The sequence below is a fragment of the Neoarius graeffei genome, chromosome 5, assembly GCF_027579695.1.
Source record: "Neoarius graeffei isolate fNeoGra1 chromosome 5, fNeoGra1.pri, whole genome shotgun sequence".
Taxonomy (NCBI): domain Eukaryota; kingdom Metazoa; phylum Chordata; class Actinopteri; order Siluriformes; family Ariidae; genus Neoarius; species Neoarius graeffei.
Window position 1 is genome coordinate 60,138,134 of NC_083573.1, and position 18,035 is coordinate 60,156,168.

General features: G+C 38.7%; 2 protein-coding genes across 5 annotated transcripts; one reads left to right on the forward strand and one right to left on the reverse strand.

Annotated features, from left to right (window-relative positions):
- Positions 1–199: 199 nt before the first annotated feature.
- On the reverse strand, positions 200–4,952 carry LOC132886937 (mucin-3B). 2 transcript variants are annotated; one of them, XM_060922173.1, is made up of 9 exons: positions 4,897–4,952; positions 3,399–3,449; positions 2,830–2,979; positions 2,619–2,644; positions 2,299–2,397; positions 1,963–2,119; positions 1,727–1,821; positions 1,534–1,629; positions 200–1,272 (listed from the first exon to the last, which is right to left on the reverse strand). In XM_060922173.1, exons 2-9 carry the CDS (start codon positions 3,424–3,426, stop codon positions 1,012–1,014), a joined length of 912 nt encoding a protein of 303 aa, XP_060778156.1. In that variant the 5' UTR covers positions 3,427–3,449; positions 4,897–4,952; the 3' UTR covers positions 200–1,011. The 2 variants fall into 2 exon arrangements, with proteins under 2 accessions (XP_060778156.1, XP_060778157.1); XM_060922174.1 differs by lacking the exon at positions 1,534–1,629.
- A 9,616-nt stretch (positions 4,953–14,568) lies between these two features.
- On the forward strand, positions 14,569–16,958 carry LOC132886086 (uncharacterized). 3 transcript variants are annotated; one of them, XM_060920640.1, is made up of 7 exons: positions 14,569–14,649; positions 14,789–14,876; positions 15,148–15,332; positions 15,435–15,567; positions 15,674–15,812; positions 16,024–16,248; positions 16,428–16,958. In XM_060920640.1, exons 1-7 carry the CDS (start codon positions 14,575–14,577, stop codon positions 16,483–16,485), a joined length of 903 nt encoding a protein of 300 aa, XP_060776623.1. In that variant the 5' UTR covers positions 14,569–14,574; the 3' UTR covers positions 16,486–16,958. The 3 variants fall into 3 exon arrangements, with proteins under 3 accessions (XP_060776623.1, XP_060776624.1, XP_060776625.1); XM_060920641.1 differs by having other exon boundaries at positions 16,027–16,248; XM_060920642.1 differs by lacking the exons at positions 14,569–14,649; positions 14,789–14,876 and having other exon boundaries at positions 15,087–15,332.
- Positions 16,959–18,035: the final 1,077 nt, after the last annotated feature.

Genomic DNA, 18,035 nt, shown 5'->3' on the forward strand with positions numbered 1-18,035 from the left:
TTTTTTTCGCCTTCTTAAAATTTCTCTCCACTTTTAACTGATGTATCATGAAACAGTTTTGCTCAGAATTCCTTTTAATAATTCTGACAAGGTAGTTTTGGTGTTGGACTGGTTTAATTTTAATTATACAAGAATCCTTATAAATCAAACATGCAAAATTAAATGTTATCAATAATTCTTTAATTTGTATTTGTACCACAAAATATCGACATGTTTATCCAATCTTATAGGGCAATAGCTGTCTGTTCAAAAATAACCCTTTTTGGATTTTGGTTTTAGCTAAAAGTCTTCTGCCACACAGCAATTTCACATATGCAAATATTGTTCAGACTACATTTAGCTAGCATTAAAGTATAAAGTGTGCATATATATATTTACATTTCTGTTTGCCTGTCAGTTCTGTATGTTGGTGATATCAGTGTTCTGTCAAACAGCATTAATGGGTGTGCCTTAAAACATTTTGTTTTGATTGTTAGGTTTGGAGTAGCTGCTTTGGCAGGAGAAAGAATGACAGCTTGACAGGTAATGTGATCCACATTACCCAAACATCTAAAAATAATGGATTCCAATCAAAAAGGCCCTAAGTAATTGTACTGCTGCAAAACAAGCCATGTTGTCATATGCAAATGGTAAAGAAAACATGCTAAATTAAGATAGACAATTAATCTATATTTCTATGTAAAGAATTAACCAGCACTAATGCAATTGCTCTCACAATGCTGCTTGTAGCTTAAGATAAGGATTATGCATCATTAAATTATAGACATTTCTGAATGATATGCTATATTTCCTCTCTTTATAGAACATGTTGCGTCTATGCTTCAGTTGACATGCAGTTAAATAAATAGCACAAAATTCTTGTCTCTCTCTCTCTCTCTCTCTCTCACACACACACACACACACACACACACACACACACACACACACACACACACACACACACACACACACACACAGTATGTCCCATCAGTGATCAACAGCTAGTGCTCAAGCTCATTGGACACTTATAATCTAATTTGCAGATTTGCCCATCATTAGCAACCAGAGGAAGAATGAAGATACCAAAAGTGGCAGGTGAGAGAATGGAGCCATAGTACCAGAGCCGACAACATTCACTTCACCGTTCAGCTTGAGGCAGGAGCTTGTGGTGGTAGCATTACAACACTCTTGGATGCAGTTGTTGGAGGTGGGGGTGCACACTGTCTCTTTTCTGCAGTCCTCGATACAGGATGCTGTCCAGGTTGTCACCGTTACATCCTGTGTCATCTTCAGCTATGAGGAAGGAAAATGGAGTTATGAAATGTTATAAAATGGAGGTATTTTTGGTTGCTCAGCCTCAAGTAGCCTGTACAGCAAACTTACTCACGAGAACAAGCACTGATATCACAATAGGCAAGCTAAATACATACTATTATCTTTTTATTTCATAATTAACAATATTTTGCAGCCAAATCTGTGCTTTTTTTAAATTTAATATATTAAAAAAGTGCATGGACAGATAACTTTTTAAAAAATTTATTTATTTATTTTTACCATACAGAAGTTCTGACCAGGAGCACACAACACAACATCGGTATTGCCTTTATAACAGTCCTTTCCAGTACAGCTAAACTTCTGGCACTTCTTGCCCTGTTGATTATGATTAAAAAAAAAAATCAGTCTGTAAAATACATCTAATGAGATGAATTGTCTTCTCTAGAGCAGTGAGTTTTCTGTTCATTCTTACATTGGTTGCCATGATGGTGGATGCAACAGTAGTGTCCTTTGCAGTGGAGGCAGTAGTGGTGGAGGGTGTAGTAGTTGCTGCTGTTGTTGTAGTCACTGATCGAAAAATAAAATGGTGAAGAACTGACTAATATGAATCTGGGCTACAGATACACATCTATCCACACATCTATCTAATACACAACGGAATGACTATAGATGTGATTGATTCCAAAAAAGAAAAAGTGGGAGGAGTACTTATGTTGGAATTGTTGAGTAGGCTGTTGAGAGTGGAGTTGACACAACTGTTGGAGCAACAATTAATGGAGCAGTTGTTCTGAGAGGTGTTCGTACAGGCACTGAGGCAGGTGCTTGTGCACCTCACTGAATACATCCGATCTCCATCTCTTCTCAGCTAATACAGTGCAGAATATCAATCAGATCATTCATTATCATTGCAAAATACCTGCATTGAAAACCACACAGTGTCCATAGTGTGGTGTGGTATGGAATTGACAGAAATATTATAATAAACCTGCAACATTTAACACCCCTTTAAGAAATACATACAGTACATGTGGTGAGTTCTTATACCTCACAAAAACTTTCAGGAGTTGAGCACGTGGTGACATTTGTGCTTGTGAATGTACTGTAGCATGCTGAGTAATTACAAGAGGAGACTGGACAGAATACCTGTTAAAAATCAGACAAGAACTGAATAAACAAAGAATCAGAAAACATTTCAATGCCAAGTTTCCCAAAAGCATCGTAGCACAAAGATCATCATTAAATGGTAGAGCAAGCAGCACAATGAATGCTCTCTCTCCTAGTTAAGATGTTCTTAGCGTTAAGAGGCTTAATAACCACAGTCTGGTTATTAAGGCTGAAACTAAATTGCTTCTTCTATGACTCACCGTTGTTGAGTTTGTGCCGTTAATGACTACAAAAAACAAGCAAACAAACAAACAAATTAGGAGCTGAAGTCAATTACTTTTCTTAGTGCTATTCCAGATAAGTTAACATTCTGCCAGTGCAAGTATTATTTATAAGTAAATGTCTTAATAATCAGATATCTAGAACATTTTTCTTTGAGTAACCATTTTCCAGTAGTGCTTGCGTTGTTACCTGAGGAAGCCACTGTAGTATTTGAAGTCTGAATAGTCAGTGAGGTCACATTAACAGCAGTCGTTGGGCTGACTGTGGAATTTGTGGCATTTTGTGCACTTGCATACAAAATCAAACTTGTTTGCAATAAAACAAAAAGAAGGAAACTTGCTGGGAAGAGAAAGAGACAGTCAAACTGCATTGACCACGATGCAATTTATTTACACAGTCTAGTGGGCTAAGGCTTGGAAAAGCAAAATCTTGCCATTACTAGATATTGTTCCTTGTTAAAATGTTCTAATAATGCCATATATCACACATGCTACTGTTTAACCTAGAAAGTATGTCTTGCATTTAGTAGTGACATCAATGTTTTTCACTTTTGCATTTGGAGGAATGAATGAGCCATCATACTGTTGGGTACCCAATACCCAATATTCAGGTGCTGAGCTTCTGGAGCTTCTGTTACTGTTATTCTCATATTGTTTGTCATATTTATTGAATATAAATGACAGGCAGAAGGCATGTCTTTTTAATAAAAGGAATATTTTATATGCCATAACTATTATATTATTTTGGTTTATGTTTACCTTTAGTACAGGGTATTGAGCCCTTCATTTTTTGGTGTGATCTGTTTTGACCTGTAAACACACAATAACATGGTAGTTTATTCATGACCTAGCCATGTTGCTACTCTGATTTATTTTCACAGTGGTTATCTATTAATTTACACATTTCTTTTCAGACAATATCATTTGGTATTTGGAAACAACTATTAAAGCTTTCCAGTTGCAGAAATGTCTAATAAATGTTTAAATTCTATGTTATGTGACATTCTAGAAAATTTCCTTGTCTTTCCTGTTGGTTAACCTTTTGCCTAGCTGTAGGGATGCTATTATAGAGCCAATCGATCTGTAATATTCCAGGAAACATGCAATATATCGTGCTACATGATTAAAACCTGTATCTGTGGTTATCAGTTTTTAATTAGTAATAATATTAATGCTCTTTTATTTTTAAAAATAGCTTCTTCTTAAGAATTATTTCAATAACCTTATTTTGATTATTACAAAGTATACTTGACAAGTCAGTCATAGGTTCATTTCTAGACAGGAAGACATTTTATGTCCTTAGTTACAAAAACGCTCACCTTCTGTGGGACCTGTTGCTCACACACAATTAACAACTTGTTTGTTCTTAGAAAATCCCATGGGTACAAGAGCAAAGCACAGCTTGTTACTCATCCCCAGCGGAATTTGCATAACCTCCTTCAGGAAACTGCTGTGGAAACCACTTTAGATATCAATAATTCCTCCAAAATTGAACTCTCTCCTTCATCTCCCTGTCACTTGTTCTACATTTTATAGGGGCGTAGAGGACAATTTGACTTCACTTATGGGAAAAGAATAGGAAACACATCTTGTCGTTAAGTAATTTTGGTGGTACGTGATTGTGAGAAGAACACCATGGAGTTTGTCCCAGGACTACCACAATGTGTATGCAGAAAAAATGCAAATCTTTCATATTTAGTCAATGTTCATTTAGTCTGTATTCAATTAAATTTGCTTAACATGTAAATGTGCAAGAGAATTGTATATACTTAGGCTGTGATAGTGCATCACAAATTCCATTATATGACTGCAATACATTATAAATATTTATTATTGATTACAAAATAAGATGTCCATAGGATAGCTGGTGAAACATTTTCTTCTTTTCTCCATCACAAATCACCACAATTACACAGCTGACTGAATAATGATGAATAGGCAATCCTTATGATAAAAAAAAACTTCTTGTTGAATATATTCCATGATGTTCAACATTTTTGTTCAAAACTCTTTTAGAAAAACAGTCAAACAGTAAAATAGTTATTTGGGTCTGCATTTCCTTTGCATTTGTCCATGCCCTAGCACCTGACTGCAACCATAGCAACACAGTACATTTGGCATTTTGGCATCTTTCAGGGGAATAACCCGTGAATCCGAAGACATCCAACACAGCGCAAAGTTGTAATCTTTGTAAAGACAATACGTCTGGTGAATTTGTACTTACTTTTGTTGAGAAAGAAGGATAGTGATGTTTTACCTGGAGATGGCAGCTGTGGTTGAAGTCAAGTGTCTGGGATCTCCTGTTCTCTTCCTCGTTGCCCTGCTCTCTCCCTCCCTCTCCGCATTTCTGTTGCTACCTTTCTGCTGACATCATAGTAGAGGTAACTCTAATGAGTGGAAACTTTTGTGGCCCGGTGTACAATTGTACAGTGGGAATTGCATTTCCAGACAGGAGGGGAGGCACAGAATTTGGACAGCTGCGCAAGATGAATCAGTCCATTCAGTGGGGCAGAAGGCTTCTATAGTAACTATTTTAATGACTAAAATATGGACAATGTTCATGAAACAAAAGGCCATGATCTGGAATAACATGCATTAATATGGATCAATGATATATCCTAATGAAATAGCCAAATGCAAAAACAGATAAATGCACTTATGCACTGCAATTAAATTGCTTATTAAAGGTTTATAATGGTTCCACCCAAGCTTATCCAATAATTTAGCAATGTCTGCCTTTGTTAATAGAATTTAAATGACTATCGAACCTACATGGATTCTCGGTGAAGGGGTTTAATTTGGCATCATTACCTTTCCAGGTGTATACACTCATGACTTAACAACAACGGTTGTATTTTGAAACCATTGCATTGTGGTTGCATTGTTGCTCGTACTATGGTTATCCATCCATCCATCCATCCATTATCTGTAGCTGTTTATCCTGTCCTACAGGGTCGCAGGCAAGCTGGAGCCTATCCCAGCTGACTATGGGTGAGAGGCGGGGTACACCCTGGACAAGTCGCCAGATCATCACAGGGCTGACACATAGAGACATACAATCATTCACATCTAGAGTCAATTTAGAGCCACCAATGAACCTAACCTGCATGTCTTTGGGAGAAACTGGAGCACCCGGAGGAAACCCACGCAGACATGGGGAGAACATGCAAACTCCACACAGAAAGGCCCCTGTCAGCCACTGGGCTTGAACCCAGAACCTTCTTGCTGTGAGACAACAGTGCTAACCACTACACCACCGTGCCGCCAAACTAAAATCTAGAATTTTAAATTTAATTAAGCAGTTAAAGCACTATGATATACAGTATAATATCAATACGGTTACTTGATTTAATTCAGTAAGCCAGTAAGCTCAATTTTAAAACTATTACTATGACTGAGACCTGCCTTAGGTTTATACACATGTAAATCATCAGTCACCGTAGTCTGACAAAATGTCCAAAAAGACAAGAAGAATTAATGTAAACATAAATCTTAAATATTATATTTTAAGTACAGTCAAGAAAATGTGTTTGGTAATTCTTGAAAAAAAAAAAATCACACTTTCCTCTATTTCATGCTCCATACATGTACCCAGGGCCGTTGACAGCTTTGGCTGGGCCCGGGACAAAATAATCTGAGTGGGCCCCCCCCACAATCTGAGTGCCCCCCCACACGCGCGCGCGCGCACGCACATCGCCACACAGCAACCACCCACACCCAACCCCTCTTTTCACAGTCTCCATTCACTCCAACCCTTAAATAACAGGTATTCCAAGCCCATTATAACAGTCAACCATTTTATTTCAACATATTTACAGTTTGAACATTTCCTTAGTCTGCAACTATTCAGGTGCGAAATGCAATGTGCCGGACTTTTGCTGTGGCAAAGTCCGGCACATTGCTAGTGATGTGTACAGTGAGTTTTTCAGTGTATTTTTTGTCTTGTTTTTCATAAACGTCATTGAAGTCCAGCTTCTTTGCAAGTTCGCGCTCTATAGAGAGCATAGCCAGCCCATTGAGCCTCTCCTGTGACATGTTTGAGCGCAGGTAGTTGACAAACCAAAATGATTGTTTACGGGATGGAACTGGGCCTCAATGAGAACGGAGTTATGGCTTTCCCAAAATCTGAACATAGAAGCATCACCACTAGTGATGTGTACAGTGAGTTTTTCAGTGTATTTTTTGTCTTGTTTTTCATAAAAGTCCTTTCCGTACTCGATTTAGAATGTTACAAAAAAAATTGACACCCTCCCAACCACGTAACATTAGCCTATCTGACCTGGGGGCTGACATGTTTATTACGGATAAACCAAAAGGATTACAATGTTCCCTGGATATAGAACTGGACCGAGAAGATTTCAAAATCTTAACGTGTAAGCAACAACAATAAAACAGAGGTTGTTTTATTCATTTAGGGCTTGTTAGGCTACTTTCATTAATTGCGCTTTTCATACAGGCCTATCATTTTTCACTTGAGCAAGGGAATTGTTTGAAGAGTATCCAGTCTAAGCGAAAGTTTAATGTTTTGCAACAGACTAACCTCAAAACACCCCATTTATAGCCCATTCGTTACATTAAACTCTATCTAGCTGGCAATTTCACATGCCGTCGTATCTACACGGGATGATTTCCAACAAAATAAGGTTTAATTAACAAGAGGCAGCGTTCCACGGGCTTTCAGCTAACTGGAGTCCAGCTCAGCGCAGCTCAGCAAGCGTGCCTAAAACATTTGGATATGATTGCCACATACATATACACATACAAACAGCCACTCAAATCTCCACTGCCAAGCCTCTACCTCTCCAACGCCAGATCCATGTAAACAACATGGACGATTTGGAATTACCTTATTCTATTCTATAATCGGCTGGTCAGTGCTATACTCAATACTTAAGTGACTTACCCATCCAATGAGGATTATTTTGTTTACAAGATGCCACATCTGAGTCGCTGACAAATCCTGAATTTCTGTAAAGATAACTGTGCAGAGATTTATAAGCACGCAGTGCTTCACCACTGAACAGCGAGGGAAAGTTGATGAGGTAATCATACACGTCCGGGTATTCCGCTGGCAGTTCAAAATCCGGTCGTGAAAACTCCGTCCGGTAAGCCATAAGGGTCACTAATCTGTAGATCGTTTATTTTAGACATATATCTAGTTATCTGTTCATTAGAAAAATGAGCCGTGTAGTCCGTCGGTTGAAATTGATCCATTCTGTACACGAGTGCAGCAGTATTCAGCGGTGTTTTTGACCGACAAGATGGCGGTTGTGTACTTTCCGGTCACGTGACTGCAAGATCTCTATAGTGCCGTGTTATTTGGCGCCTTAATCAAAGACCAAACCATTTCTGCATTAGGGGTGGTACGTGGGTTCTTGAATCTATTTTCGAAGACAATAAAGGCAAAAGAACCAGAAATCATTCATTGAATGCAAATATAGCACATTTTTCTCCCCCAAATCAACACATTTTGAAATGAAACAATGATTAATGGCATCTTCATGAGGGACCAGTTCTGCCCCCCCCCCCCCCCCCCCCCCCATGCCTGGGCCCGGGACAAAATACCCGGTTGTCCCCCCCTGTCGACGGCCCTGCATGTACCTCATGAATATAGTTATCCCTTTGTATGGGGATACATGCTATGGAATACAAATAATATAGCCATCCCCAGATACAAAAGAATATGAGTCACTCAGGTAACAGAAGTTCCACATTATAATTTGCATCCAGATCATGTTTCTTCATCAGATCTGTATTATTCTTATAGTAGAGGCTGAAAATAAAAAAAAGTTTCAAATGTTTAGAGTATAAAAGGCAGGTTATGGCAAGTAATTGCATGACACTGAAGGCAAATATAGCTGGGAGGAAAAAAACATACATCAAAAACAATAATGCAGCTGTTGGCTAAATTTTGCATTCAAAATATTTGGTTGTGAATGTATTCTGCCCCATTTCTCTTATTTCCATAAGAAATGTTGGTTATAAACAAATGTAATGATGTTGCTTCTTACTTTGCATGTAAACCTGAAGGTACATGGAATGAGTTCTGAACAAGGAAAACAAATTCACTGCCCCTCTACTGATATAAAAAAAGAAAAACGAGAGAAGAGGTTTATCGCTACTGCTAAACTCGGAAACTAATAAGCTCTTAATAAGATGACGAGTTAGTGTCTCAATAAAACATATGTAACATTGGGTATTTCATATGCCACATGTTGCTAAAGAAAGATTTTAAACTGCTTGTTTTCAAATCATGTGTTGGAGCTTTGTATGTATGTATGTACAACCCCGATTCCAAAAAAGTTGGGACAAAGTACAAATTGTAAATAAAAATGGAATGCAATAATTTACAAATCTCAAAAACTGATATTGTATTCACAATAGAACATAGACAACATATCAAATGTCGAAAGTGAGACATTTTGAAATTTCATGCCATAAAAGGCTCATTTGAAATTTCATGACAGCAACACATCTCAAAAAAGTTGGGACAGGGCAATAAGAGGCTGGAAAAGTTAAAGGTACAAAAAAGGAACAGCTGGAGGACCAAATTGCAACTCATTAGGTCAATTGGCAATAGGTCATTAACATGACTGGGTATAAAAAGAGCATCTTGGAGTGGCAGCGGCTCTCAGAAGTAAAGATGGGAAGAGGATCACCAATCCCCCTAATTCTGCCCCGACAAATAGTGGAGCAATATCAGAAAGGAGTTTGACAGTGTAAAATTGCAAAGAGTTTGAACATACTGTATCATCATCTACAGTGCATAATATCATCAAAAGATTCAGAGAATCTGGAAGAATCTCTGTGTGTAAGGGTCAAGGCCGGAAAACCATACTGGGTGCCCGTGATCTTCGGGCCCTTAGACGGCACTGCATCACATACAGGCATGCTTCTGTATTGGAAATCACAAAATGGGCTCAGGAATATTTCCAGAGAACATTATCTGTGAACACAATTCACTGTGCCATCCGTCATTGCCAGCTAAAACTCTATAGTTCAAAGAAGAAGCCATATCTAAACATGATCCAGAAGCGCAGACGTCTTCTCTGGGCCAAGGCTCATTTAAAATGGACTGTGGCAAAGTGGAAAACTGTTCTGTGGTCAGACGAATCAAAATTTGAAGTTCTTTATGGAAATCAGGGACACCGTGTCATTCAGATTAAAGACGAGAAGGACGACCTGAGCTGTTATCAGCACTCAGTTCAGAAGCCTGCATCCCTGATGGTATGGGGTTGCATTAGTGCTTGTGGCATGGGCAGCTTACACATCTGGAAAGACACCATCAATGCTGAAAGGTATATCCAGGTTCTAGAGCAACATATGCTCCCATCCAGATGACGTCTCTTTCAGGGAATTCCTTGCATTTTCCACCATGACAATGCCAAACCACATACTGCATCAATTACAGCATCATGGCTGCGTAGAAGAAGGGTCCGGGTACTGAACTGGCCAGCCTGCAGTCCAGATCTTTCACCCATAGAAAACATTTGGCGCACCATAAAATGGAAGATACAACAAAAAAGACCTAAGACAGTTGAGCAACTAGAATCCTACATTGGACAAGAATGGATTAACATTCCTATCCCTAAACTTGAGCAACTTGTCTCCTCAGTCCCCAGACGTTTACAGACTGTTGTAAAGAGAAAAGGGGATGTCTCACAGTGGTAAACATCGCCTTGTCCCAACTTTTTTGAGATGTGTTGTTGTCATGAAATTTAAAATCACCTAATTTTTCTCTTTAAATGACAAATTTTCTCAGTTTAAACATTTGATATGTCATCTATGTTCTATTCTGAATAAAATATGGAATTTTGAAACTTCTACATCATTGCATTCCGTTTTTATTTACAATTTGTACTGTGTCCCAACTTTTTTGGAATCGGGGTTGTACAAAGAACCGGCTTTAAGAGTGAATGTAAGAAGCGATTTAAATTAGTTAAATTAAAATTTAATTTGAATATGTACTCAATGTCATCACATTGTCAGTGATGATTACCGTATGCAGTGCTTAAAAGGCAAGATAAACATAAGCTGATCATGCACTAGCCAGGCCTCCATAAAAAAGCAGCATGGAACAGGTGGCAGGACATAACAAACAGGAATCTTTGTGTGAATATAATGAATGGTATGTGACTACTATAGCCTACCTCAAAGGCAAACATTACAGAGAGGTTGGTGAGACAATGATAATAGAATTATCTCTTGCCTTTGTCTTGGAAGACGCAGCACAACCAGACAACAGCATCTGTCTTGATGTAGCTAGTGGAGACTAATGAAGCCTCTGAGAAAGAAGCCTCAGTTCAGTGTATTTACACTCCTATTTGGAAGATGACATTGGCCTTTTTGAGCAGCACAGTAACACAAGCATCACAGTTATTTATTTATTCATAAGCTTTTAGGCTACCATGTAAGCTCATTTATCCACACGGCATTTACAGCATTTGGCAGGCACCCTTATCCAGAGAGACCAACAGAAATGCTTTGTAGTCTCCATCACAAACAAATACTCATGCGAGGATCTAAGAATACTATCACACTAAAAACCTTAAATTAAAAAAAAAAAAGCATTGCCCTCCTACACTGATTCAAGTCACCTTCTATGAAGTGGTTTGATCTATAATAGCATATACAGTATATGCTCAAGAGGTGAAACTATATAATTAGTGGTGACAAAGTTGTAAATGTGAAGTCTGAAAAAAACAACGAAATGATTTATGGCAATTTTACTACCTCAGTAGCATATCCTAAATACATTGTAATATTCAGTGTAACAGCAAGTAAATATCATAAACTAAATCACGATTAAAAATGCCAGTCTACTCCTTTGGGTTTACTTAATAGGAAGTCCACCATTATTTGTCAATCTTACTGATGTTCTGATATCAAACACCACAATGCTATGCAAACAGAATAAATAAAGCAAATATTATTCCCTGAGGACATCCACAATGACACTGATGATGAACTTTCCATGCTGAAATTCCTAATGGAAAATGACATGTTTCAACAGAGATTCATGTGTTCAGACAATAAGCTCAATTATTATACTGTACATACGGGTCACTTTTTCCATGGAATAAAAACATGTATTCTATTTCCTTCTAGTGGGTTTATTGATGGCATGCAATATTTTTATCATATCACTAATCCTCCATGTACGGTATTATGCCACTCTCCCCGATGGAGAATGAGCATGCAATATTGTTATAATATTGCATGTTGTCAAGAAAACACGACATCACACATTGGAGCTCATGTGAAGATCCAATGACAAAACTTTTCTACTACACATGCGCACAATCATTTCTTTGTCGGCTGGGAAAGAGAGAAGATCCAGTGCTAGGTTTAAGCACAAAATAAATCAACTGAAAACTGAAACTAAAGACGCACAGAACACCCGAAAGGCTACCAAAACTTGATTATATATTCTTCACACATATTTACAAGAGAAAAACACACCAAAGGACATTAAAAAACTGGAAAAGAGACACATTGGAGACGTAAAACTTCCGCGCTAGTTAGTGACTGTGACAGTTTGTACACAAACACGGCCGCAAGGTTTGCTTCGTGAAAAGCAGAAGATTTAAAGAGAAAGACATGCTGAACACTTGAAAGGTTACCAAAACTTCACTGGATATTCTTCATGCATATTTACAAGAGAAAAACATACTGACAGACATCGAAAAACTGGAAAAAGAAAGCAATAGAGAAAATATTGTCAAAGTTCTACTTGGAGGCAAGGAAAAGTGATGGAGACTTTTACAGGAGGACTTCACTCAGCAAAACCCTTTCGTTATGAACAACTGAAATGTAACAATTAATTATAACCAAAAGTCACTTTGAGCTTGAATTGTCAACCTGTAGATAGATTGTATATAAGTTGGGTTGTTGTTCAGGCTTTTTGGTCTTGTACCATTTTTACTGTTAGAGCTTTGACTTTGTACATTGGATTGACAGAACATTGAATTACATTCGATCAGAATCAGCATTCAATACTGGTAAGTTACCCCCCTGTTCTTAACTTTTTGTAAAATCTATAATTGTTGCATCAAAAGTCTATGTACAATAATAATAATAGCGGCACGGTGGTGTAGTGGTTAGCGCTGTCGTCTCACAGCAAGAAGGTCCGGGTTCGAGCCCTGTGGCTGACGAGGGCCTTTCTGTGTGGAGTTTGCATGTTCTCCCCGTGTCCGCGTGGGTTTCCTCCGGGTGCTCCGGTTTCCCCCACAGTCCAAAGACATGCAGGTTAGGTTAACTGGTGACTCTAAATTGACCGTAGGTGTGAATGTGAGTGTGACTGGTTGTCTGTGTCTATGTGTCAGCCCTGTGATGACCTGGCGACTTGTCCAGGGTGTACCCCGGCTAGTCAGCTGGGATAGGCTCCAGCTTGCTTGCGACCCTGTAGAACAGGATAAAGCAGCTAGAGATAATGAGATTATATATATATTTGCTCTAGTGATATGTGAGAGCATTACAATTTACTATTGATGTTGACTATTCAGCTAAACAGTCCTTGTTATTTGACGAACTAATAGAGATTACTGAACAGACAGTACAGGCTGTACAGTACAGGCTGACTGAAACTATCTATGGAGTAAATTACAAGTCGGAGACATCTCCAAAAATGATCCTATTCATCCTTTGAAGATAATTAGTTTGTACATAAACAATCCAAAGAGCATCTGAGTAACAAAAATGAAATGCGAGTTAATTTGGAAAATCATTTTTTGAATTCCCATGAGTCCACTAATGGAAGATTAAGGAGCCAACAGCCAAGATAGATCATAAAGGTATTATTTCGCCCTCTTGTGGCAGTCATGCTGAACAACAAGAGCCATTGAATAAGAAGTCCATCCATCCATTATCTCATCTCATTATCTGTAGCCTCTTATCCTGTTCTGCAGGGTCGCAGGCAAGCTGGAGCCTATCCCAGCTGACTATGGGCAAGAGGCAGGGTACACCCTGGACAAGTCGCCAGGTCATCACAGGGCCGACATCAGAGACAAACAACCATTCACATTCACATTCGCACCTACAGTCAATATAGGCCAAGTTTACATTAGACCGTATCTGTCGCCAGGTCATCACAGGGCTGACACATAGACACAGACAACCATTCACACTCACATTCACACCTACGGTCAATTTAGAGCCACCACTTAGCCTAACCTGCATGTCTTTGGACTGCGGGGGAAACCGGAGTACCTGGAGGAAACCCACGGGGAGAAGATGCAAATTCCACACAGAAAGGCCCTCGCCGACCGCTGGGAGGTGACAGTGCTAACCACTACACCACTGTGCCGCCCTGAATAAGAGGATAAATTTACTAAAAGAACATCCTTCATCAAACTGTCAGTAAAAGGAATAAATTCAAAATTCATGCAAAATTCCCAGGTGTGGTGGCTTCAGGATTTTACATGCAGTACAAGACCTCACTTCCCAACAAGGCACAGTTATTTGTACTTGTGTAAATAGGATCAGAGACCAAAATTAGCATGTAAGGGGACACAAGTGCACCATACAGCTCAGTGCCTAAGCAGATTATATAGGATTTAGAGCCATGGTCATTTTAGCATCAGGCGTCTCAGTTGTAGCAACACATTATCCTGTGCATCCAACCATTATGTGATTAAAAAAATCGACAGACTTTTTATTCTGTATAGAAATCCTCAACAGCTTACAACACTAGGAAATACAGCATCAAGGTTTGACCACATTTTATATTTGTTTTATCTGTTCTTGTGATTTAATCTGGTAAACGTGTCATGTTTGTGGGAGAAGTGTAAGCATTGCATGTGTATGGTGGTATGTGGAGAATTCATATATCACATTCATCAAATGTTTCCTTGTAGTGAACATTAACTAGATTAACTCTGTCTGACCTGATTTTTACAGATAACTAGCAACCATGTAACAATAAAAATACCTCAGTATGGTGACACATGTCCTGTGGTCAGCAGTTGTCTGGACTCTGAAAGGCCTGTTATGCTGTTGGAGGTTTTTCTGGGTGAGTCTGTTTAATTAAGTACTGCAATTAATTAATTTCAACTTGTCTTTTACATATTTATTGCTATTTATTCCTATTAAAATTATAAAAAATAAAATAAATGTTTCTCAGATAATATGCTATGTTGGTTGTATTATAGATAAACCCATACTGTGTCATAAAATCTACACCACGGATACCACATGAATCTGAAACTGAATGTTGCACCCATGAGCAACACTTTACAGGTTTTTATTTCAAATATAATATACAACATAATTTATTAATATAAGTTATTGCTCTAATTTCAGTGGTTTTTTTTATTACCAGTAGCAACCAAATGGGTAATGCATGCTTAATGTTACAAGGTTTGCCATCTGTGATGCTTTATAATTTGTACATTTATGCTGTGCTTCTACCTGCCCATCAGGGGGCAGAATGGTGACATTAAAAATGCTTCTCACTCTGAAAAACAACACTTTGACTAAAGTTCTGACAAATTATTACAAAATTTTGAAGAATCTGAGAGAAAACACACCTGGGAAAAGTCACATCACCATAAGCACAGCGGCGCCTTACACATGAGACTACTGAAAGCTGAAAATGATATTCAGGACCTGAAAGCTCAGATTGCCAATCAAAAAGCAACATGGGAAATGCGGTTCATGGAGCTACAGAAGAGACAGCATGATCTAAGGGATCAGGTATGTGGACATTTATGTTGTAGTTACTCCATGCATTTGTTAAATGAGACTGGTGATAAACTCACTTTGGAAATTAAATTTATGTGATTGTATCCTTTTTAGTTATACTCTGAGATTGTCAGTAGGACAGGTGCCTTGCACAAAGCAAATGATTCAACAGAAATGAGTGAGATCTTCAGAGAGTCTGACTTGGAGAATAGACACAATTTTGAAGAAAAGAAATCTGGCTGTTCCAGTAAGTTATTTGACTGACAGCACTTTTTGTTTTCCCTCAAGGAGTAGTTGATTTTGTCAGTACTCTTAGCAGGAAACACTTACTGTTGCTTCCTGGTTTCTATAAGGTGGCCTGAACAAAATCCACCAAATGGACATGAAAATACTGCACGATGTGGCTTACTCAAACAGTCTGACCTGCAGCCAGGGCTCCTTTTGCGCTACTGCTGACTCCAGATCTTCATCTGCCATGTCTGTTAGCACAAGGTACAAACAAGCTCTCTTAATCTCACTTTTCAATATACACTTAAAGAATTAGAAAATGCAAACTGACTGTGAACTGCATTTTTGTTCCTTAAAGAAGTATGCAGTCACAGAATTCATGTTTACGTACATTAGTGTTCAGTCTCAGAACATTGATTTGGTTTTTTTGCTCACCTTAATTTATTTTTTATTATTCACCGTGGGTTTCATGGAGAAGTGGCACTCGTCCCCAAAGAGTCTTTGTGCCCCATTCCCCACTGGACCTGCAAATTGGCCACAGGGTCAGAGTTTTGCTGCCTACAGGCCGAATTAGCACTGGAACCTTGCGCTATCTGGGCCGACCACATGGCTTATCTGACTTCCATTTGGGTGTGGAGCTGGAGCTGGCTGAGAATGTAAAGCAAACAGGCACCTATGAGGGACAGTGCTATTTTGAATGGTAATAGGTTTTGTTCTAAAACTGAATATTTGAGACAAAGTGATCAGAGTTTGATTTAAAAAATATATTTACAAGTATTTATTATGAAAACATTTACAAGTATCTATTACTATAATAATAATAATAATAATAATAATAATAATTAGTTATAATGTGACACTTTCATTCTCTCTGTCTAGCAAGCCTGGACATGGTGCATTTGTGGCATTCAGCAAGCTTCTACTGGCCTGGGAGTAGACATATCAATTAGTTCCTTTTCTCTCCTTCTAACTGCTAGTGGCATTGGGAAGCACCTTTTTGTGAGCACACACATACATGCTGAGACATTTCAACAAAGTTACAAAGTAGAGCATGATGCATTGTTTGTAATAAATACTGCTGTCCTACAGCCATTTACTCTAACTTCTTCTTGCCTTATTATACCACAACATACTGTTTTTGGTTACCTGTCTTATTTAATGATCCATGTTGCAAGCTGTGCACTTTCAGTGCCAGTGTTTGAACCCAGTGTCGAGTTTGACTTAAATGCCATAGTCTAACAGCTTGCCAATGCTCCCATGTCCACAATGAGTATTAAGAATAGTAAGAAAGTGAAAGCAGCCTGAGATGCTTTCTAAGTGTATAGGCAACAAGGTGGTAGATGTGTCTCAACTTAAATCATACTGGAAACGAGAACGGAAGCACACGTCCCTTAAAAGAGCCCTCCATAAAGCACAATGACTAGCCTTTCTTCGCAGTCCACATTTGAGAAGTGAGAGTCTGTTATGGCTACAGCAGCATCTGGGAGGTTTTCCAGGCTAATAATTACCTAGGAGTTGAACCACCATGTTTAACTCTGACCTCAGTAGTGTCTGAAAACAAGTTTGGATCAGCTTTTGGCATCTTGCATGCACCACTGGTGATGTGCATCTTAGCTAATATGATGGACAATGAGCAGGTCAGATGGGGTCACACATCTACAGTACCTACATTGCATTATTGGTGGTCTCACCAGGCAAAGCTCTACAGCTATACAGTATGTGCCTGTCTGAGCACTGAATGCAGACATACGAGTGAGATGACATGCTAGTGAGAAGTTATGATATTTCATCATGTGCATGCACCAGCAATATATTAGCTATTCTCCTGTTAGCATTGGTCCTTATTAAAAGGCAGTTCCAACTGACATCTCCCTCTTGGTAGTGGTACACCAGGCCAGGACATGGAGGGTTCTCCGCTAGCCTTATTTATGCACATGTATTGTTAGCATAGTCTGCCTTGCAGGACATGTGTAAAAGAAACATGTAAAATCAGCCTTGTGTGCCAGAAATGTTGTCAAAGAGGCCCTGGAAAGGAGAATGGAGAGTTTAGAATCACAAAACTAGAATGGCAAAATTGCCTGACCTTTATGTCACTTCAGCCTAGTCCTGCATTCCAACAACTACCAAAGTCCAATTGAATTGTGTGACTCTTACACAGTTGGAGTCATGCCCTCAGGACCCTAGCAAGTGCCCAGGTGTCTTCCAGTCACCCCATGGGACAGGCCTTAAGCAGGGGGGCCCTCTTGGTGCCTCAGGGCTCATGGATATAAGATACTAGTATGATTGTTACTCTGACCCAGTGAGTTTGTTACCCTTAAACAGAGGTGTGATTGAAAAGATTGACTTTACTATTCAGAACAAAGGGTTTGTCAACATACTTTCTTATTCAGAAGAGCAGAAAATTCTAGATTTAAGAGAGCTGAATTAATTCTTAAAATCCACTCCCTTCCATATGTTAAAGTTGTCAGATATAATTCAAGCTGTGCA

Bases quoted from the DNA above. Each gene is read 5' to 3' on its own strand.
- LOC132886937 (XM_060922173.1), bottom strand. From the start codon at position 3,426: ATGAAGGGCTCAATACCCTGTACTAAAG. The intron at 2,120-2,298 runs GTATAAGAACTC...GCACTGTATTAG, and splicing joins CTCCTGAAAGTTTTTGTGAG to CTGAGAAGAGATGGAGATCG. The intron at 1,630-1,726 runs GTAAGAATGAAC...CATAATCAACAG, and splicing joins CCACCATCATGGCAACCAAT to GGCAAGAAGTGCCAGAAGTT.
- LOC132886086 (XM_060920640.1), top strand. From the start codon at position 14,575: ATGGTGACACATGTCCTGTGGTCAGCAGTTGTCTGGACTCTGAAAGGC. The intron at 15,813-16,023 runs GTACAAACAAGC...GGTTTCATGGAG, and splicing joins GCCATGTCTGTTAGCACAAG to AAGTGGCACTCGTCCCCAAA. The intron at 16,249-16,427 runs GTAATAGGTTTT...CTCTCTGTCTAG, and splicing joins GGACAGTGCTATTTTGAATG to CAAGCCTGGACATGGTGCAT.